The sequence below is a fragment of the Alosa sapidissima genome, chromosome 22, assembly GCF_018492685.1.
Source record: "Alosa sapidissima isolate fAloSap1 chromosome 22, fAloSap1.pri, whole genome shotgun sequence".
Taxonomy (NCBI): Eukaryota; Metazoa; Chordata; class Actinopteri; order Clupeiformes; family Clupeidae; genus Alosa; species Alosa sapidissima.
This window is the reverse complement of record NC_055978.1, coordinates 17,644,462-17,666,961: the sequence shown is the minus strand read 5'-3', so window position 1 is coordinate 17,666,961 and position 22,500 is coordinate 17,644,462. Positions and strand designations below refer to the sequence as shown.

The 22,500-nt window shown below is 47.4% G+C and overlaps 1 protein-coding gene across 4 annotated transcripts in view; it reads left to right on the top strand.

Annotated features, from left to right (window-relative positions):
* The window catches only part of LOC121697535 (nck-associated protein 5-like), a 123,851-nt gene that overhangs the window by 88,407 nt on the left and 12,944 nt on the right, over nucleotides 1–22,500 (top strand). For 3 of the 4 annotated variants that reach the window (XM_042079082.1, XM_042079083.1, XM_042079084.1), the window contains 6 exons: nucleotides 883–4,601; nucleotides 5,935–6,037; nucleotides 9,879–9,966; nucleotides 17,597–17,947; nucleotides 21,544–21,665; nucleotides 22,300–22,441. In XM_042079082.1, coding sequence (XP_041935016.1) covers nucleotides 883–4,601; nucleotides 5,935–6,037; nucleotides 9,879–9,966; nucleotides 17,597–17,947; nucleotides 21,544–21,665; nucleotides 22,300–22,441 — 4,525 coding nt within the window. Of the gene's footprint in view, nucleotides 1–882; nucleotides 4,602–5,934; nucleotides 6,038–9,878; nucleotides 9,967–17,428; nucleotides 17,565–17,596; nucleotides 17,948–21,543; nucleotides 21,666–22,299; nucleotides 22,442–22,500 lie in introns of those variants that run through there. The other variant, XM_042079085.1, reaches the window with a different exon arrangement.

The window sequence follows — 22,500 nt, the reverse complement described above, 5'->3', positions numbered from 1 at the left end:
ATTCATGCATTAAATGGGCCCTCCTCCACACTCGCAGGCCTGTAAAATGCCATTGACATTATTTCAGCAGGCTGACGAGATAGCATCGCACTCACGGCGAAACGCGGGATTGCATATAGAGCGGTGACCGAGCAGCTGGTTAGCCTCGAGGTAATCAGGGAAAGCGCGCGGCCTCCGTTGAGCGTCCCTGTTGCGGCAGCGCGGCGTGTGCGCTCCAGAGGCGTGTGAGAGGGTGTGTGTCCCCGCCCGCCCGGCAGCACGCTCGTCCGTTTGACATACAGCTGCAGTGGAGTAACAGCTTGTCAAGGTAATGATGGCTAAGCCGAGTCAGCAGCGCGTATAACTGTGGGATTTAGGTGATTTCTCCAGCGCCAGGGAGCTGTGCAGTAAAAGACACACATGTTTGAACATCACTGGGTTCATTTTATGTGCAAGTTGTAATGGCTGCTGTGTGTGTGAGTTTTACAGGCCTTGTCTGTGGGCTTTGTGGGCTTCTCTGTGCTTAATGTATGTGTAAATTCTGGTGTTTCTACTCTATATTTCTGACTTTATCTTTCAATTCCTATATTGAATCTTTCAACATCTATCTATCTATCTACAGTATCTATATATCTATCTATCTATCTATCTATCTATCTATCTATCTATCTATCTACTATCTATCTATCTATGTGTCTATCTATTTGTCTATCTGTCGATCTACCTATCTTTCTATCTATCTATCTATCTGTCTGTCTGTATGTATGTCTGTCTCTCTCTCTCTCTCTACCTTCTTCTCTTTGTCTTTCATTATCCATCAGTCTAGTGTGTGCATATTTTCTCTCTCTGACTCCTGACATCTTCTCCTGTCTCAATGTATTTGTTATTGACTCTCCTCCACAGTCCTCATTAACCTGGGAGAAGAGGTCAGGCCTGGGCTCCTCGGTGCCCAGCAACATCTGCGCTCCCCTGGAGGATCAGTTCCCGGCTCGTCCCAAGGAGTGCCACATCCTGGAGGGGCTGCGGAGGCTGCAGCGTCGCCGGCCGAAGGAGTCGTCGTTGTCCGCTTCCTCCCGCCGGCCCAAGTCGGCCTTCAAGGACTGCATGAACTCCAACGAGGGCATCTACTCGTTGGGGATGAAGGCCGGCGGGTTGGGTGCCTCCAAGTCCGCTCCGAGCCCCCCCTGCACTTCTGCTCTGGTCAGGGAGGCCAGGAAGTTTGTCTACGACTCGGACGATGCTGACGACGAGTCGGCGCACGTGGCCAGCGCCCGGCAGCGCCACAGCGTCCCGAGCAAGGACGGCGTCTGGCTGTGCTCGAAGAAGCTGTCGCACAGCGTGTCGGACAGCCTGTGCAGCTGGGACGGGATTCAGGACAGCGTCGGCGGGGGCAATGGCACGCAGGAGGTCCCCAGTGAGCCTCCTCCGCCCTACAGCTCGCAGGAGCGTCCGGAGAGGCTGCTGAGCTTCATTAACGGCTTCCTCTTCAGCGGGAAGAGGTGCTCGGCACCCACTCCCACTACGCAAATGCAGTACGAGCTCAGCTCCACCGAGACTGACGGACTCCTGCACCTCTCCGAGTCGGACGACCCCGACGACAACGCTCGAGTGAAGGCCCTCTCGGAGCAGACGCTCGTCGCCCGACTGACCGCGGAGGTTCCCGAGAAGGACCCGAAGCGGTTCTCCAGGGATTCGGACCAGATGCACCGGCTCAGGAGGGAGCAAGTGAGAGCACAGTCGGCGGACAGCCGGCCCCGACCTCTGAGTCTCGTGAAGGACCAGAAGAGTTCGAAGGCGGTCCAGTCAGAGGAGAGCATCTCCACCATCTTCGACGCAGATGGCCAGCCGATCAAACTCTGCGAGATGCAGGTGCGGCGCGGTGCACCTCTGCCGAACGTAGCACCTTCGAACGAGACCCCGACCAAAATGGGCCCCCCTGACTACGCGGAGCTCGTGGCGCAGGAGAGACCCAGCCGACTGAGAGGTGGCGGCCACAACAACAGGAACTACAGCGTTCTGGAGTCACCAGAGAAGCCCGGGGAGACTCACCTGCGGGTACAAATGACCGGCCGGACCAGCAGCAGCAGGGAAGGAAGCACTGAGAGGCTGCAGAGCCAGCCTGGGACCCACCAGCACAAGCTCATCAAGCCCCCTTACAACCGCACCAACAAGGGACACTCTGTGCCTCCGATGACAAACGTCGCAAGCCCGGCAAAGGCTAGCAACACCAAGATACCCGCAACACGGGGCAAGAGCTCCCCGTTAAAGGTCTCCTTGGGTCCAGGCACAGAACCGAGCGGGACCCCTGGGTCAATGTCTCAGGAAAAATCACCTTCATCACCTCCAGTGAAGCTTTCTAGGTTCCTGAAGGCGCCCAGCAGTGGACAGAGCCCCAAGACAGCGCCACTGTCAGGCTCCAAGCTGCCGGCTCGGGGTGAGTGGGGTCGGAGTTTGTCGAGCTCCCCTCACTTGTCCCGCAGGCACCTCGCCCACACTACGGACTATGGCGAGCAGCCCACTCGAGACAGGCACTTTGAAAAGGCAAAAAGCGAACTCAGGTCTCCCTCCCCGCCACCTCCCCCCGGACGCACCACCTCCCTGCTCATACGACCAAACTACGAGGCCTTGCCTCAAGCACTTAAAGCCGGAGGCCCCCCTCCCCCCACCACGCCCAACACTGTGAGGGGCCCTCCGCCCAGCTACCAGCCTCCATCGAACCCCAATATGCAGCACTCGTGCCCTCAGAAGGATGTGGACACTCTAGAAGTGGATGCAGGGTATGGTACGGTCAACCCGCAGAAATTGGCAGAGAGTGGCGCCCAACACCACAACATCCAGAAGTCTTCCTCCTCCTCCTCCTCCTCCAGTCAGACCCCCACCAAAGGGGGGTTGCCAAAACGGGTCCACACCAAACTCTACCTCTCCACGTCTTCTCCGGGCCATGGGCCGTCAGACCATCAGGACTTCCCGGCGCCCAAAACTTCCCAAAAGGCTGCCCCTCAGAAAGCGGCTTCGCAGCAGAGTACAATCCAGACCAAGAAGGCACCTCTTACTAACGAGAGTGGACACCTGTCGTCAAACAAGACTCCTGTCCAGCAGTGCCCGGCTCAGGACTGTGCAGATCCCCGTTCCCCTCCCCAGGTGGCGTCCCACCAGCGGAGTCCCCACAACTCCGCAGAGGCCGCTGCAAAGACCCGTATCCCCGTGGGTCTCAAGGCCTTCGTCAAGTCCCCCATCGCCCTGAAGAAGAGCTCGACCATCCCCGGGAAGCAGGAGAAGGACCACATCAACACGGTCTCCAAGGAGACGGCCTCGTCGGAGGGACTGAGTCAGAGTCAGCAGACTGAGCAGCAGCAGCACGCGCCGCCACCCCCGCCTCCGTACCACCTCCACCTGCCTCCCGTCCGAGGCACCGCGGATCCCAAAGCCCTTCCGCTCCCACCCCCTCAGCGCAACTCGATTGAGGAGAGCACCCAGACGACCCCTCCAGGGGAGGGCGGTGGGATGTTGGGGGACAAGGCTGGGGACAGGGACAGCCGGCTGTTCAAGCGATCCATATCCATCACCACCAAACCTCACCTGAAGCCCGCTCTGGGCATGAACGGAGCCAAGGCCAGGAGCCAGAGCTTCAGCACTAATTACATGGAGAAGCCCACCATCAACACGGCAGCGGTGGCGGCGGCGAACGCAGACGGTCCGGGGAAAGTCCGCACTCAAATCATCACCAACACGGCGGAGAAGAGAAACTCGTTGTCAAGGCAGAGCTCCTTCGTTGAGGTCATGCAGCAGCTCAAAGGCAGCGCTGGCCTGACAGAGAGCGGATCATCCCCGTCGGTCTCGAGGCCCACTCAGATCGAAGGCATCACCGGGTCGAGTAGCCACCACGGCCTCCCAGACAAGGCCACAAGAATCGGCAGCAAAGGGGATGTTGCCGTTCCCTCCCCTCAGAAGGAGGCTCGAAGCCTTCCTCTCTCGGACCGGCAGGGCCTCAAGAACTCTCGCCGACCGGCAAAGGTGTCCTCGCACCCACAGTTCGAGTCCACTTCCTTTGCCAGCAGCCCAGATGTGCTGCCCCAAGGGAAAGGCTCGACAACAATGGGCAAGCAGGAAGTCCTGCCCCAGAATCAGTCGACGGCCAATCAGAGCAAGCCCGACGAAGGAGAGAAGGCGACCAACCCGTTGGTGTGTTCCATCGAGGAGAAGGTGATGATGGGCATCGAGGAGAACGTGCAGAAGATCCAAGGGCTGGAGCGGTCCAACTCCTCCGAGGCCAAGCAGAAGACCGGCTCTTCGCTGGCCAACTGGTTCGGCTTCAGGAAGTCCAAGCTCCCGGCACTGAACGGCAAGAAGACGGATAGTCCGAAGGGCAAGGAGGAGAAGAAGGAGCTGAAGATCGGCTCGGTGCTCGGAGGTCGGCAGACAAAGGGCGACAAGAAGAAGGACAAGAAGAAAAATGACGCGCAGAGCAAGGAGAGCCAAGAGTTTGTCATCGCAGACAACAGCAATAAAATGAACTCCATCATGGATCACTGCAATATTCAGATGGGACACATAACCAACCAGCTGCAGTCCTCCACCACCTACATCGGCAAAGATCAGTTGGTGAAGGAGCTGCTGGGCAGGTTAGTGTAAATACACACTCATCAAATGGCCATACATTATACAATACATTTCAAATGGCCATACATTATACAATACATTATATTACAGCATATGGACACAGAGATTGACAGTATACGTGTATTAAATAGAAAACACAGAAAATGTATTAATAACTTTTTTTTTTTTTTTTTCGTTTTTAAAAATACTGCAAAATACTTTCTCTGAGATATCTTTGTGATGTACCACTAAAGTGTTATGGAGGGGATTTTATTTCACTTATTACTTTTAACAAGGGAATGCTAATGTTATTGTGAGGGAATGCAAAAGTAGCTTATAAAAATAAATGCTCACCTTAACAACAAAAATGCTCACTTTGACCCATTGAGGCATCCGTATTATAGTGTATAAATCCACATAGAATTTGTTGAATTGATTCATTAATTCCCCATTAATTCCCATCATTCTTATGAAAGCATTTCGATTTTGTGTTGAGTGCAAATTAATGTTAATTAATCTGATAATTCACAGACCAATTTCCTGCTAAGTTGTGTGAAAAAAAGTAGCTTAAAGCTGATAAATGAGTATGCTTAGTTTCAACCACTTCTATTTTTGTATGCAGAAAACCTGCTGTAATTATAGCCAGGGATATGCATCAGCTGTGATTCTCTGTCTTAGCAGACTCTAAGCAGTCTAGGGAGCACCAGTATTTTTAAAGTTAAGTATAAGCCCATGAACTAAAAAACATGCTGAAATATATATGCCCAATGCGTTTAACTGAAGATTCTATCCACCACAGTGTAAAATAACAATGATCTGTCAATGTGTCATGCATTGTATATCCCACACCATATCTAAACACATAATTTATGCAGAGGAAAAAAAGAAGACAGAAAATGTGGAGAGAATTTAAAGATTTGTAACAGTCAAGGCATGAAAAACGCATTTGTGCCAACGGCCCAGTAAATAACACCTCACCCACCCACTGGTAGATTGCAATCAGGAATTGTTACTGATATCCCTCAAGAAGGCTGCCATGGCTCCACCAAGAGATTAGATCAGTTATACAAGCTCAGGCACTGGGACCACTCGGGATGGGAGGCTGGTTGATAAAGCAGCGTCAGTGATGATGTTGGTGGCATGGGAGTGTGTGAGTGTGTTTGTGTGTGTGTGTGGTGTGTGTGTGTGTGTGTGTGTGTGTGTGTGTGTGTGTGTGGGTGTGTGTGTGTGTGTGTTATCGTCCCGAATCTCTCTCTCCACCTGCCGAACTACATCATGTGGGACAGAGGAGATGGCCAGGGGATCTGGACGGGAGATGAGTAACCAAGTGCCTGGGTGCTTCCCTTCATTTTGCAGGACGGTGGCGAAGGGTGACCCCCACGCGGCGTCGGTGGCGGCCATCTCTCTGGCCAGGAGGAGCGGGGAGATGAAGGGCGAGGTAGAGATCCGCTCCGATACGGTGAGCATCCGGCACCCGGAATGAGAAGCCCCAGTAACACCCCCCACCCTCTAACCACACACACACACACACACACACACACACACACACACACACACACACACACAGACAAGGCTCCACGATTCCCTCGTGTTTGTGGCCACAGGAAAATGAAAGGATTTCTGCTCTCTCACACACTCTCTATCTCTCTCTCTTTTTCATTCTCTCATTTTTCCCTTCTCACTTTCAATATGTCCCTTTCCTCTCCTATCTACGCTGTAGTCTCTCTCTCTCTTTTTAATCTGTCTGTCTGAATTTTCCGTCTCTGTTTCTCTCTCTCTCTTTCTCTCTATCTGTCGTTCTAAATTTCTGTCTTGGTTTCTCTCTCTCTCTTTCTCTCTATCTGTCGTTCTAAATTTCTGTCTTGGTTTCTCTCTCTCTCTTTCTCTCTATCTGTCGTTCTAAATGTCTGTCTTGGTTTCTCTCTCTCTCTTTCTCTCTGTCTGTCTGTTCTGATTCTCTGTCTCTATTCATCTCTGTGTCACTCTTAAGGGCCTTCTCCTGCTCTCCCCTCTCGGCCCCCTCACTCTTTCTGCCTATCATTGCTCATCCTCTCATTCTTTATGCATGTCTGTCTCCAGTGCATACCCTCTCCATCTGTCTCGCTTTTGCCCCTGCTGTTCCTTTCTTTCTTGTCATTTCTCTCTTGTCATTTCTTTCTTTCTTTCTTTCTTTCTTTCTTTCTTTCTTTCTTCCCATCTTCCTTATGATTATATTTTCTGCATCTTTCCTCTCAATCCTCCTCACCATGCCTTCTTTTCTTCCAAGAAACACTGAGGTAGGTGTGTGTGTGTGTGTGTGTGCGTGTGTGTGTGTGTGTGTGTGCGTGCGTGCGTGTGTGCGTCTGTCTGTGTGTGTGTGTGTGTGTGTGCGTGCCTGTGTGAGTGTGTGTGTGTGTGTGTGTGTGTGTGTGTGTGTGTGTGTGTGTGTGTGTGTGCGTGTGTGCGTGCGAGTGTGTGTGTGTGTGTGTAAATGTATCGGATTAGTATGTGTTATCTGTTATTGTAACCACGCTTTTTAGAGAGATGAGCCTTCGGTAGCAGATACACCACGCTGAGCTGACTAGACCTGCTATTGAACAGTGACCTTAGCAGCTGGAGATGGGCGGGGGGGGGGGGGGGGGGGGGGGGGGGGTTATGGTCAGAGAAAAGGTAGATGAAAGAAAGAAGGGATGAGAGACTGTAGGAAGATGAGTAGCCAGAGCTAAAGAGAGAGGGGGATGAAAAGAGAGCGCGAGAGAGAGAGAAAAAGTGAACAGAGGAGAGAGAAAGAGTGGGTCTGACGGATATAAGCAGGGAAATTCAATCCGGCTGATGTGGAATTTCGATAGCAAAGAGAGCGCTCTTATCACCAACACTCAATTTACAAAGGGCCCATTTAATACTGCCAAGGCAGCCACTCCTATCTTCCCTCTGCAGGAATACAACAAAGGGGGGGGGGGGGGGTTATTTCTCCTCTCTCATCCTTTCCCACCTGCTCTTGGTGTTCTTGTCTGCGTTTTCTTTCGTGCCCCCCCCCCCCCCCCCCCCCTCGTTTAAACTTTTGCATATAAAAGAGCTGCTTTTCACAAGCTTAATCCATTGTCAGTTCCGGATTGCACACTGTTCAGTCACTCCCCTGAGCAGCGTGGATTTGCCCCCATCGTCACTCTGAAGGGCAGCATTAGAATGAAGGTGAGGGACTGAAGGCGGCTCTCTCACCATGTGTGCCCAAGGACGATAACTATAGCTCTGTCTTGGCATTCACGTTTGTCTTTGTTTCGTGTGTGTGTGTGTGTGTGTTTGACAATTCTGTTTGCCTCTACACTCTCACACACATACACACAAACACACACACACACATACAAAGACACATAAGCACACAAGAGTGAATACACAATCGATCCACATCTGTCTCTTGCTCTCGCTCTGCTTCACCCCCTGTCTTACACACTTGTACACACACACACACACACACACACACACACACACACACACACACACACACACACACACACATACACACAAACACTATAGAAATGCACTGATTGATCCAAAATGAACAGTTGCCTGTGGACACCAGTGCCAACTCAAACCAAAATATTTTTGATGATATTTAGGTCATGTGTCAGCTACAGTAGACGATCTTAAAGCCTAGTATCTCTGTGTCAAATTCAGTAGAATATTTACTGTAAGTCTAGCAGCAAACATGCAATTGACGGTACTCTTATCTCGTTTAAAAGTATTTGTCTTATACCCCTCCTAAAAAAAAGTAATAAAAACAAATAATTTTTTTTTCCAAAACAAAAAGTGGTTCAGGTTGTGGGTTTGGCAACATTTTTCGTGGTTTAACAACTTGGACCTCTTGTACATCACTGTCACACACACACACACACACACAAACACACTTGATTGATGGCCTTGAAGAAACATTTGTGTTAAGAAGAAGACTAAAAGAAATATATTTTTTTTCTGAATGCTTAAGACTTATCCCTAAATAAGCCAATACTTGCCACTGTCATGCACTGTGATCAGCACACACTGGGATTTCACACTCCAGTTTCCAAGAAGCTCTTTGGTCTACATTTGGTCTACGAACAAAGCCAGCCTTTTTCACACAGAAGTCAATATAACGCCTTCTAATATTCGTTCGGTGTGTGTTCATGTGTTCAATACTTGTGGGAAAAACAGCATTGTCTGTCATCATCACCCTTCCTGATGATCAGAGATGTATAAAAACAAAACAGATATGGAGTTTGTTTCTGGAAAGGGTTGATAGCTAACTTCTGTCGCAATCTTGGTACAGTAGTTGGAACCATCATGGCTTTGGTTGTTTCTAAAAAGGATAGTTCTCAAACATGGTCTGCGTGTGGGCTGTAATAAGAACATATTGGAACACAACACACTGTAAATATTTCCTTACACGTATTATTAGGTAGTTGTTCATTCACAACAATTACTATGTATGATGTAGCTCCATAAATGCCTTGGTTTAATGTGTAGGACTGATGTATGCACTCAACATGCTGCATGACATCATTAACAACATTGCTTGCACTAAAGTAGTATAAACAACAGAACTTTCTATTTTTTGACTGAACTACGACACTTTCTAGACACAATTGTCAGTAGGTTGTTTGAGCGAAAGTTGCGTCGTACCACAGTGGTTCAACAACGACTCATATGACTTTTTCCAGAAAGTCACCCCTGGTTGTGTCGATGCTAAACGCCTCGGCAATGCCCAGCAAAGACCGCACTTCATTAGTTTGTGCTGAAATCCACTGCCTCCAAGCCAGTGAATGGATTTCAGCTTATTGCCCTGAACAAGCCCTAACGGCTCTCCAAACAGGGCTATTGATTTAACCCAATCTCTGTTTGCTTGGGATCTTATCTCCATGTTGCATTGATTAGAGCTTGAGCTCAGCTGAGGGAGGTGATGGGGAGTGATGGTTTTATTACAGAGGAACAGCACAAAAGACAAACGCTCTTCTTAATCTGAAACCTCTCACAGGCTCAATTCTGCAAACTAAAGGCAGCTTTTCATGCAGGGTTTGGGTTGTAGGATTCAGGTCATGAGGATGGAGTAAGCCAGTTTGAATAGTTTTAGTTAATGTTAGGTACGGTTGTGGTGTTTATCTTTGCTAAGGTGTGAAGAAGCCTTGAGGAATGACTGGTCTCTTGAGTTTCCTCAGAGGCGGAGGACAACTCTATGGCTGTTTTTATTAACTTCCAAAGTCCACTGGTTTACGTTATGGCGATCTGAAAATAAATTTCTGGAAAGATGCCTGAAAGATGCTGACCACCACATGTGCTTTCCCCTACAGACCATCCTGGTGACCCAAAAATTGACCCTACATGGGGAGAGGGAGGATGACCACGTTCCCGAACCTGTCTGTCAGGACCATATGATCGGTAAGTCTGGGTTCATACAAACACACACACACACACACACACACACACACACACACACACACACACACACTATCTCTCTCTCGCTCTCTCTCTCTCTCTCACTCACACACACACACACACACACACACACACACACACACACACACACACACACACACGCACGCACGCACACAGAGAGAGAGAAAGACACACATATCAGTATCAGTTTTGACTTGGCTCATTAACTTATTCCCTCTCTGCTCTGTTTGTTTATTGTGGTAACAAGCCCAGTGCTTGAATCATTAGCACCGACTACAGGAGTGCAAATAGAGCTTTATTTACAACCGAGATGACAATCCACCCAAGTGGGGTGGAATAGTCCATTACAAAAGCAAACAAGCAAGAAAAATAAATATTCTGGGTGCTAGAGGATGAAAGCAATGCCATTGTGAGGGGGGGGGGGGAAAACAATTCATTAAGTTATTAATTAAGCCTATGGTGGGTGATATGCAGACTGCATGTCAAAGCATTCCTCACCCAGAATCCCTCTTCTTCTCCTGCTCAGCTTCAGTTTGTTGTCTTCTCTCTGCAGGCAGATGCTGCCTTCATTTTCCTGTCAGACTGGGGGCACTCTGCTCTGTTGTTAGACATGCAGAAAGTGTAGCCATGATTTTTTTTTTCTCTCTCTGAAAGAGTTACTTACTTAGAGCCAATCAGTTGCAGGACGGGCCTGATTCGGTTGTCAGTTGCATTGAAAATATGCCTCCTGTCGAAGTGTGACAGAGAAGCACACCATCACCACAGGCACACACACACACACACACACAGACACACACATACACACACAAATGCACATACACATGTGTCACACACACACATATACAGTATACACACACACATGCACATGCACATAGTGGGCCTGTCCCACTGAAGTGCCAACACATACATTTCCTTCCATTGGCGGCGCTCACTCCTGTCAAACTCAATTGTGAGAGATGCACACTGGCTGTCAGCTAAATGGAGGGGTGTGCTGTAGACTGATAAATGTCTGCTATTAAGCTGAAATCTCACACCTGTCTTCATGCGCGGTGCAAGGCATGGACAAGCTCCCATGTGCAGAGGAACTCTGAAGTGTCTTTTTAAACTTGACAGACAGAAATGTCATAGGTTCAGCTCTGTATAAGGCTCTTATCCATAGTTTGTGTGTGTGTGTGTGTGTGTGTGTGTGTGTGTGTGTGTGTGTGTGGGGTGGTTGGCCAAGTCAGTGTCATTGCAAACATTGTGCTATGACTGTTGGAAGAAACATATTACACAATAAAAACAAAATCTTCAGTATGTGTCACACACACACACACACACACACACACACACTCACTCAAGCAAATAACCAATAACAGCTCTTAATAATGTGAAATGGACTAACAGCATCATGCACTTTTTCAAAGAAAACCTTTTACTGTCCTACATTAACAGATCACCAGGCTTTTTGCTGTGGATGACGGCTATTAGTCAGCTATTCAGAGGCACATTCCCCTCAAAGCCCAGAGCCATTATGACCTTTTAAAAGACATAGCCACACTGTGAGACGGAGTGGTCAACTCATTCAATGTGTCATCGTTTCAGGTTGTTATTACTAGACTACAAAGAAGCCCTGAACTTTAAAAGGAGAGAAGAGAGAGAGAGAGAGGCGAAGAGAGCTAGAGAGAAAAAAATTCTGTTTGATATCCCATAATGAAAGTGTTGCGCTTAGATGCCACGTAGAAATCAGGGGTCATTTTGGCGAACAGAGGCTATTTTGTAGCCTGTGGTGCTTTTTTTGAAGTATTTCTGAGGCAGGACTTCCTGAAAGAAGATGGAGGGGGAGTGGGCGCGTGCGAGGGCTCGGAGGATGACTCACATAAAGCTTTGACACGCGGAGACAGATATAGACGGAATATTCCGTCACCTGAGACCCCTTTTCGCCAGGAGGGACTCAAAGGCTTAATAAACGCAGGGGCATGCAAGGAGGCTCTGAAGAGAGGGGCCAAGGGGGCGCAAGCAAGGAGAAATAATGGCCGTGTGTGTGTGTCTTTTGTTTGTGTCTCTGTGAGAGACAGCGGGAGTGGACAGAGGAGAGAGGAAAGAGAAAGAGCTGGTCTGACTGATTGTGTGTGCACGCATGTGTGTCTGTTCATACATGTGGAGGTAGAGAGAGAGAATGAGACAATATGACTATAGAGAGAAGAAAGAGAGGGAGATATGTACATAGATGTGTGTGTGTGTGTGTGTGTGTGTGTGTGTGTGTGTGTGTGTGTGTGTGTGTGTGTGTGTGTGTGTGTGTGTGCGCACGTGTGTGTGTGTGTGTGTGTGTGTGTGTGTGTGTCTGTGTGTGTGTGTATGCTCATATCTATCTTAGCATGGGCAAAGGTCCAAACTTGTATGAAAATTAGTCTGAATTCACATAGGAAAGCATGACGGGAAGGCAGCCAAGAAATAAAGATAAAAAAAAATAGAGAGACAAAACCTTAATCGTTTCTATATTTTAATTAGCTGAGTGGCCTTTTTAATTCTGCTGGCTAAGCACAGGCACAGTGTGGCCTTCAACGCGAATTAAAGCGCAGCCGGGAGATTTAAGCACTGCCCATGTTCAGTGCCTAATGTCAGAGCCTTTGGCTGACTGGACTGGCTAGTTATAACTCTCCGTGAAGGGGGTTTTTAAGCGACCTGATCTGTGACACACGCACACACACACACACACACACACACACACACACACACACACACACACGCACACACACACACACACACACACACACGCACACACACACTCCCCCAGATCCATCTACTTTCCTCAGTGATCGGGCGGTAATTACAAGCTTTGATCTCAAATCACAAAACTCATTACTACACCCCCCCCTCTCTTTCTCCGCCTAACATAATGGAAAAAATGCGGCTGTGTATTAAAACACGAAAAGTTTTTATTGATTTCCTTTCATGCAGATGGTTCTCGGTGGTGTATTGTCAGTCAGGGTCTAGGGCTGGACTGGAGATTACCGCCGCGGACCGATCGACATTAATCATGTCTAGCCATTGGCGTTTGGCTCGGCTTCAGGGCCTCGGCTCTGGACATCCTGGGACTGCAGTGTTCCCGGCCATCAGATGCCCTGGCATCATCGTGTCCCCTCACTAGAGGACTTCAGATCCTTGGACCCAGACACACGGAGAACACTCTTAAAACTAATGTTTTGTCCCTATCTGGACACAGAGATGTGTTTAAAAACAACAGAAGTTGTGTTGTTTTCAATGCAAGTTGTGTTATTTTCAACACATATTGCGTAACGAATAATAACAAACTGTGTTGTCCCTATCTGGACACGGATATGTGTTAAAAACAACGCAAGTTGTGTTGTTTTCAACACATTCGTTTTACGAGTGAACAAATGAAAAGAAACAGGACATTTGCGTTTTGAAATTAGGCTCAGACAGAAAACAGCAGACTACAGTGGAATGGCCAGAGATATGTTAGCCTTGGGTAAAACAATGTCAGCCGTAACGGTCCCAAACAGAAGCATATCATCATAATGTTCATCACTGTGTGAGATAGTTTCCTCTGTTCTTTTTAAACTTCAGTGTAGATCTGTTACTTTACAGAATACAAACAAGATAAAGTCACGTAAGATAAAGTAGAAATCCAATAAACTAACTTAACATCTTCTGAAATTCTACAGAACTATTTTATTTCTAGTGCAAAGCAAATGGCAAGTTAATATGTAAGACAGGATCACTGGGGGGACTACAGTCCTTACCTGATGGCTGCTATTGAATGACCTGAAAGCTTGAGCTACTCACGTCACTTAAACCTGGTAATATTATAATTTATTTCTATGACATTTTTTCAGTTGTTGTCATTCACTCCAAGACATTTCAGAAGTACACCTTTTTATTTGATGTGTGACAGAGTACGCTGGGGTTTAAGAAGGGAAAAATTGGGTATAGTTAAAGGACATTAAAGAAAGAGAGCCCTACAGAGCATGAAATGTCAGCCAGTAATTTTTATAAATGCTGACCATAAAGCGCATGGTCTCAGTATTAGGTTTGCGCATCTCACTGGGGACTGGAGACTGCTTGGTTGCACCGCCTCTAGCAACTGTAATACAAAAGCGCGGAAGATCATAGGCAGACAGGAAATGAGTGATCACAGGAAATCAGGTTATTTCATGTTGGCGTGCTCCTGCTTGTTGTGGTTTGAAATGGTCTCAGACAGACACACACAATAACGGCTTGCATTTCTTTGTCGTATTTTTCCTTCTTTTGATGCATGAGGGCACCTCTCTGCTATTGCAGTTCTTTTTGTGTCAGGAATTTTGCTCTTGGTCTTTGAGAAAAAGCATACTTTTGTGTGCATAATGATTTCTGAGTATGTTTTGTGTGTGTGTGTGTGTGTGTGTGTGTGTGTGTGTGTGTGTGTGTGTGTGTGTGTGCGTGTGTGTGTGTGTGTGTGTGTGTGTTTAAAGACCTCTTGTTTTCTGTGCAACTGCCATCATACATCAACAAATGACCCTGAGCACACAAGACTCCAGGAAAACAATAAATTTGAATCATGGTGAAAGCAAGCAATGATGTCTGAGCAATCTCCTATGAGCTATGCGCATTGGCTTCTCATAAGCTGTCACCAGCATCACCTCTGGCAAACATATTCAACTGGGATTGCAGTTCTAGGGGCACGTTAGCCATCTGTTTCAATAATTTTTATTGAGCATCGCAGCAGAACAGTCGTTTGCACAACATAATGACACACAAAGAGGTAGGAGAGGTACATGCACACACACACACTCACTCATGGAGGCACACACATGCGCGTACACACACACAAAGACCACACACACACACATACATACACACACACACACGCACATACACAAAGACCGCACACACACTCACAAATTCACACACATAGATACTAACACCCTTACACACACACACACACACACACACACACACACACACACACACACACACACACACACACACACACACACACCTGCACACGCACGCACACACACACACTCACACTTACCAAATAGTTATCTGCTTGCGCCAACACCGCACGGAGAAACTTCAAAGACTTGTTCTATTTACCTCACACTAATATATCCTCCACTTTGAGGTTTGATGTTTGAGATTGACTCCCCTCTCTCTCCGTGTGAAGGCTCACAGACAGACAGGTCCTCCTTCCTGACCCCATAGTGCTGAATGTAAAGAGCCAACATATACGGAGAACGCGCCGACGGTGGCGGCAGCCAGCAATCATCTGTTGCTTTTTTTTTAGTGCATACGGATACTGGCAACTTCTATCTGACTACTTTCATGAGTGACACGAGAGAGAAAGGAAGAAAGGAAGAAAGAAAAAGAAAGAAAAGAGGGAGAGAAAGAAATGGAAAAGGGAAAGAAACGCTGCCACTGACCGGCGTGTGGGCTAGCGGAGGTGATTATCGCCTCATTGGCCGACTCATCTGAAGTCCGAGCATATCGCTGTCTCTCTGTCTCTCACTCCCTTCCTCTCTCAAAGTCTGTGTGCTCTCTCTCACGCACACACACACACCCACACACACACACACACACACACACACACACACACACACACACACAGACACTGCACACACACACACACACACACACACACACACACACACACACACACACACACACACACACACACACACACACACACACTCTAATCTCCTCTGTCTAGTCATTAAGGTGGGAGCGATGAAGGGCTCTTTCAGGGGAGACATACCTGTAGAGATAACTCAGATTTTTAATGGGGAGCTAGACTGAAGAGGATGAGAACAGTGGGACAGAGAGAGAGAGAGAGAAAGGAAGAGATAGGGAGGTAAAGAAAGAGAAGGGAAGAAAGTAGAAAGGGGTGATGGTGCAGGGAAGATGAGAGAGAGAGAGGAAAAATGATAGACAGACAGGGAGAGCAACCAAGAAAGAAAAAGACAAAAAAGATGAACGAGAGGGAGACGGAGAGATGTCGAGAGAGAGAGCATGTGAGTCGAGCGAGTGGATGTTATCATGAGGAAAACACATGAAGGGTTTAGCGCCATGATTGGTGGCTGACAGCAGGGAAGGTACATCACATTGTGTGCCACTCTTCCTCAAATAAAGAGCAAGAGGCTCTTCCATCAAAAACAGCAGGCCTGCCGATGGTACGTCTGTTCCCTGCGCGGATCCTAATAAGACTGAGCTGCGTTCCCTTCCCTCGGCCTCTATTAAGATTCAGTGTACACCTAAGACCTCGGCTTAAGGAAGAAATACAATCTGTTTGGAATGTCCCCCTCACACCTCTCACTGTTGCGAGTGGCTTCCTGTTATTTTATTTTCTCTTGGTCCTGGATGTGCAGACAGAGTGGTAAGGCTTTGGCTCAACCAAATTCAATTCTGTCACTTTGCACTCTGGGATGTCATACTATTTGCACTGTGTTACTTCCATCCGGTTTCGGTGTGTTTTGGAAGCTTTCGGAGGCATAGAACCAAATGCACTGTCCTTCCGCTGACTGTGTGTGTGTGTGTGTGAGAGAGAGAGAATGTGTGCGTTTGTGTGTGTGTGAGTGTGATACTGAGAGAGCAAGAGTGCACTACCACTGTAATGTCTATGTCATAATTGCGCAGCCATCTGTTGAGTTGTGGGCGTCAAAAATTATAATACAGGACGTTTCGCCCGAACGGAGACGGGCAGCAGCATTGTCTGGCTGACCGCTGTCACTGACTCTGTGTAGGAAGAAGGATAGTAGCAGGAGTTCTTGACGCACACGCTGCCAATCCATTTTGGATCGGAGGTGAGACCGGCATTGAACCTGAGACAGAAATCTCGTCATTATTTTTGTAGTTATCAAAGTTTTTTTTTCCGCAGCAGTAAGAATGAGCAGACTCAGACGTGAGATTACTGGGCATATATTCAGACACAGTTTGAATAATACAGAGGTACAGAGTCTTATTTCTGAATCCCTTCTATCTTATTCTGTGTCTATTCTTTTTCTTTTTCGCGATCACCCAAGTCTGTGATAGATGCAGCTCATGTATTCCACACCAATAACTTGTTTGTTGTTTGTTTCAGCAACAACACTTAATGCATCACCAATATAAAAGCAACTGAGTGCAGCTCAGTCACACCAAGCTTCTTTTATGTCATTTGAACACTAGTCTGCCAAAATGAGAAGACTGAAATGACACAGTAGTGTTGTATTAGAACTGATATATTTCAGATATAATACTTCTTGAAGTTACACTGAAGCGTAGCCTTTTAAGATGTGATTGATGCTTCGTTAGTGGACCAAAGGACAGTGCCAGCTTTTGAGGTTGACCACACTGATTCATTTGGAGATGTCTCTTAATGCAGACTAGTATTCATCTTTTGTCTGGTCTTTTTTGTGGAATCTGAATAACACTGCTGTCTCTTTGATCCTCATTTTACCTCTCTGTCATGACCCCCCCCCCACAGACGCCCTGTTCACCCACACGCCCTTCCAGTTTATGTGACTCCAGCTCCTCCATTTTCATATTATTTTCTCCTTTTGTTTTCCCATCTCTGTTCTTCTTTCTCTCCGTTCCTCCGCCCTTCCCCTCCTCCCTCCATTGCTCCATCGCTCGCTCGCTCCACCTCTGCCAGGCTCGTCTTGTCAGATGCGGACCCTCGACAGCGGAATCGGTACCTTCCCGCTCCCCGACCCGGTCAATCGCCAGGGCGGCCGAAACCCCCCCAAACCCGAGCCCTCTGCCGCTGCAGCCATCGCCCCGGAGATGGAGGAGGCCCCCAGCGCGACGACCACCTCCCCCGATTCGCCTGACTCGCCTGTGTGCTATCCCACAATCCCCTGCTCCGCCACCAAAGTGCCTTCATCCCTCCCGGAGCCCTGTCAGCAGGGGGCAAACAGCATGGCGCACTCACCGCCTGACCCCTCCTTGCCCGCGGACCCCGCCAGGGAGGCGGCCGGCCTTCTGCGCCACCCCAGCACCTCAGGTCAGACTCGGGGCCCATGGGAAATGGTTGTGGTTGGGGGAGATTAATAGCTTTGTATGACCAGTATGTAATGTATGGCGGTGGTAGTGTAGTGGTTAAGGAGCTGGGCTAGCGTGCAGTAGCCTGAAAGTTGTCGGTTCAATTCCCGGCTTCCACCGTTGTGCCCTTGAGCAAGGCACTTAACCCCAAGTTGCTCCGGGGACAATGTGATCCCTTGTAATATAGCTGACATATGTAAGTCACTTTGGTCAAGAAGTGTCTGCTAAATGTAATGTAATGTAATGACCACAAACACTTTCACCATGTTTCACTGGCTTCATTGTGGTCCACTGGGATCTTTCCATCCATTACCTCAGTAATGGGTGTTTATCTGTTTATGTGATTGGATCAGTCTTTCAGTGTATTTTAAGCAGTTAGAGTGGACTTGTTGGTATTTTACTACAATGCATTTAGTGTGGTAATACTTACTTGGGGTCTGTTTCCTCTATGGTGTCGGAAATGGGCATTGAGGTGGACTCTATTTGAAATAATTGTCTGGAAAACCACCATTGTTGTGATTGAAGAACACAACCCTTTGTTTGAAACCTGAGCCTCACCTGAATGACCCCACATTAGTCCAGCACTTTGAGAAAAATCCTTTTTAAAACACAGCAGGGGTGCCATTACAGAAGCTATTAAGAATTACACTAAAGAACTGAACTACTGTAAAGTGTTCCAGCTGCTCTGAGTTCCAACATCTGAGTAGCAGCTCCATTAGTTCCCCAGGGCTTTCTTTTGGTTCTCCTCCTCTTGGCCATTTGAGAAATTAGACCACTGAGCTGCAGGCTGTTGCTGACCCCACTCTTAATGTACAAGACAAGTCCTTTATCTACATCTGAAACATTTTCTGGTTACAAAAGGTGATTCTGATAGCTTATTAAGGCATTATTAACCCTGAGAGGTGGTTGAAAATTGAGGCCATAGATGGGCAGCAAGATTTCCATTGAGAGATTGAAGAGTTGTATTTATTTTCTTCCCTTTAAAGGTATTAAGGGTATGCATTCTTTTATTTTGGCCTCCTCTCCTGTCTGAAGCCGTGTCCACCCCTCTGTCCTCTTTCGTCCTCTTAAAGTTATTCAGGGGAGAGAAATCGAGAAGACATTACTCAGAACTTTGATTGATCTTATTGATTGATTGATCTTATTTATTTTGACCACTTAGATATAAAATATGAAACAGTACTCTGTCATACATTAAAATACTGTACATACAGTAAATAGTCAGAGATGACACAATAAAGCCCAAAGACTTATTTCCATTGGCCAACTTCTGTAATATGACTGACTTTACAATGTCATACGCATGTTATTACAGATGCTACATGTCAATATTAGTTATAACAGCTAGTAGTAGTTGTATTAGTAGATCTAACAGCTAGTGTGCAGTTATAGTAATAGTACTTTGATGATTTCATAAAGCCCTGCACGCACCGTTCACTAGACCACAGATCCACACCCTCTCTGAGGAGGTGACTACTGAGATACGAAACCTCGGTACATCAAAATGCCAGCCATCAGAGCTGCACTGGGCTTTTAAAGGCAATGCTTGTCCCAGCCAAATTAGCGGATGAATCACATCATCAAAGTTTATCTGCGATGTTTATTTTTTGGGCGTTATCCCCGTCCCCCCTCCCCCATGTTATTGATCATCATGGGGCTTTTGTTATTTTTTATTTTGCCATTCTGCTGACACAGACTGGAAGACAGCAGGCGACATTAGAGACACGACTTACATCCCTTGCTCCTGATGTGTGAGGTGTGATTACTGATCTTGGATAAAGCCCCCCCCCCCCCGTCCCCCAAAACACACAAACAAACACACACAAATAACAGCTTCATTAGCTGAGTCCCATCTATCATTTAGCGCCGATGGCAGCTGGCTATTGCTCTCTGTGCCACAGGCTGGCCCTTTGCAGCGTACCGCCTCCGCTGTGAGAGATATTATGAACCGACCCAGAGACGTCTTCATGTAATTTCCTCACCAGAGGTGGGTGCGCGATGACATGTTTTACACCACCTTATAAAAAGTCCTCTTCGTCTGATAGCGGCTGGGGGCCAGGCGATAACACCCCCTTTCATGTAGATCTGCACGGCATGCCTTTAAAGCCCAGACACATTTAGCCCCTGCTTCACCTGATTGAGTTAATTAATCCTCTCAGTGGCGCCGTGAAATTACGAACGTTGCGTCAAAGCCATAATTATTACGAAAGGGATAAATCTCTGAGTGTGCGCACGACCTGTCGCACTCAATTGTTTTGACCTTGGCTTATGCCATGTCTCCGCAAAAACATCAACACCACCATTAGTCCATGCTAAACCATCAGTCCAGGCTGATAACGTGTTAATAAAAAGCTAGCCGTAATGGTAATACCATGTTAATAAAAAAGCTAATTATGGGTTAGCTTTACCTGTAGGCCAGTTATGTGAAACAACAGCACTTCAGCTCATAGGATCTAGTTTTCTGCTTATCTGCTTATTGTTTTGTCATGAGATGGTCATACTGAACCAGGCAACCAGGTACAAACATGCCTGGCAGACTTGCAGAAGATGAACATAGAACTGCTAATGCAGCCATCAAGAAATGCTTGCTGTTGACGCACAAAGTCGTCAATGGAGTCACCCTGACATGGAGTGGAGTGGAGAAGAGAGGACATGTAGGAGAGGAGGAAAGAGAAAGGAAAATAAAGGAGAAGATGAGAAATGAATCAAGCGAGGACATGCCAACCTTTTTTTCCTGTGCTAACTCACACACACCCAGAGAGACAGGTGCAGACACACAGGCACCTCTCTGCCCCTTTTTTCTCACATCTTGAAAAACACATACAGTGCTGGTCCTCTCCCTTCTGCGTCCACCCCTCTGTTGTGCAAATGACTCTGTCAGTGCTGCCGCTGCAGAGGAGCCCACTCATTATTATCGCCCCGACTGGAGCACGGAGAGTGGAATGGAGAGAGAGAGAGAGAGAGAGAGAGACTAAGAGAGAAAGAAAGGAGAGAAGAAAAGAAAGAGACTAAGAGAGAGAGAGAGAGACTGAGAGAAAGGGAGAGAGAGGTGAGGAGAGAAGAGAGACTAAGAGAGAGAAAGAGAGAGACAGGGAGTGAAGAAAAGAGGAGAAGAGAGAGCGAGAGAGAGAGAGAGGGAAAACTCTAGCAAAGAAAGAGAAGCAGTCATTAGAGTTCAGGCTTCAGAGAGGCCATCTGCAGGAGCTGATTTTGTCTAGTCACTATGCCTGGTCTTGATCATAGTCCGGTCCACCATTCTCCAGTATGCTGGCACACCTCTAACAGAGATGCTGTAGAGGAGGCTGCCAAAGTGTGCAGAGTTGAGGAGGAAATTAGAGGACGGAAGCCTTGTTGGATTGATTTACAACAAATTACTTTGGAATAAAATCCATTATTCCAGAGAGCATCCACTATACAGTATTAAAGTCAAATAACAATGATTTGTTTCATTTTCCTTGTAAAGAGACAGAGAAAGAAAGAGGGGTATTTGGTGCTCATTTGGAGTGGAAATTGATGTAGAATGCCTACATTGACATCGCTATGACACTTATTTTGCAGATATCATTAGACCCAAGCGACTCAGTCAGATCGAGTACACTTCCCAGCGGACGGCGATCCCGGTGAGCAGCGGTAAGCCCGCTGAGAAGAGGAGGAACGCAAAGGACCAAACCCTGGCCCACGTAAGCATCACCAGCAAGCAGCAGTCTCTCTACGAGATCACAACCGCCTGAACTGCTTCAGGCAGTGACGGTATTTTGTGGAGATATGTGAGGTGTGTTCAGATTCTTTGAGCAGAGGCGAACATTCACAGAGAACATGATCTCTTTGAATTGTAAAGATGTGAACGATTTTGAACTTCTCAGACTGTTTGTGAGTGTTCGCAAACGTTTGTGGCGAACTCAAAACAATCAGAAAACTCTTCAAAAATTCATCAGTGTTCACCTAATGTTTGTGAATTTGAACGCACCATGGGTCTTAACTCTTAGCAGAACCCTGTAAGGCATCCAACACAGTATGTGTCTTGTATTAACGCCAATAGAACATAGTACGTAACCAGAGTGTCAATGAGCTCTGAAAAATGACTTCTCTAAACCAACTAGGGTGTAAATATCGCATCCCCGTAAATTGTAGACTTGCCAGTGAATAAATAGTCTTGCACTACTGAGTAGCACTGAGTAGCAGTTTATTAGTGTTTTCCTAAAATGTCTGTGTGTGTGTGTGTGTGTGTGTGTGTGTGTGTGTGTGTGTGTGTGTGTGTGTGTGTGTGTGTGTGTGTGCGCGCGCATATTTATATGTGTGTGTGTGTGTAAGCAGGACAGAGCGCTGCGTGTGTGCACCTACCCGGGCAGCAGCAGTGATAGTGAGGGCGAGCTTCAGCCGGCGTGTGTGAACGAGGCCAACACCCTGAGGTCTCCCCAAAACACACAGCTCAACAAAACAAACAGCATCAGCCAAGGTCAGAATCCACAGCTTTACTCCTCTATCTCTCGCTGTCTCTTTCCCTCCCCCCGAATC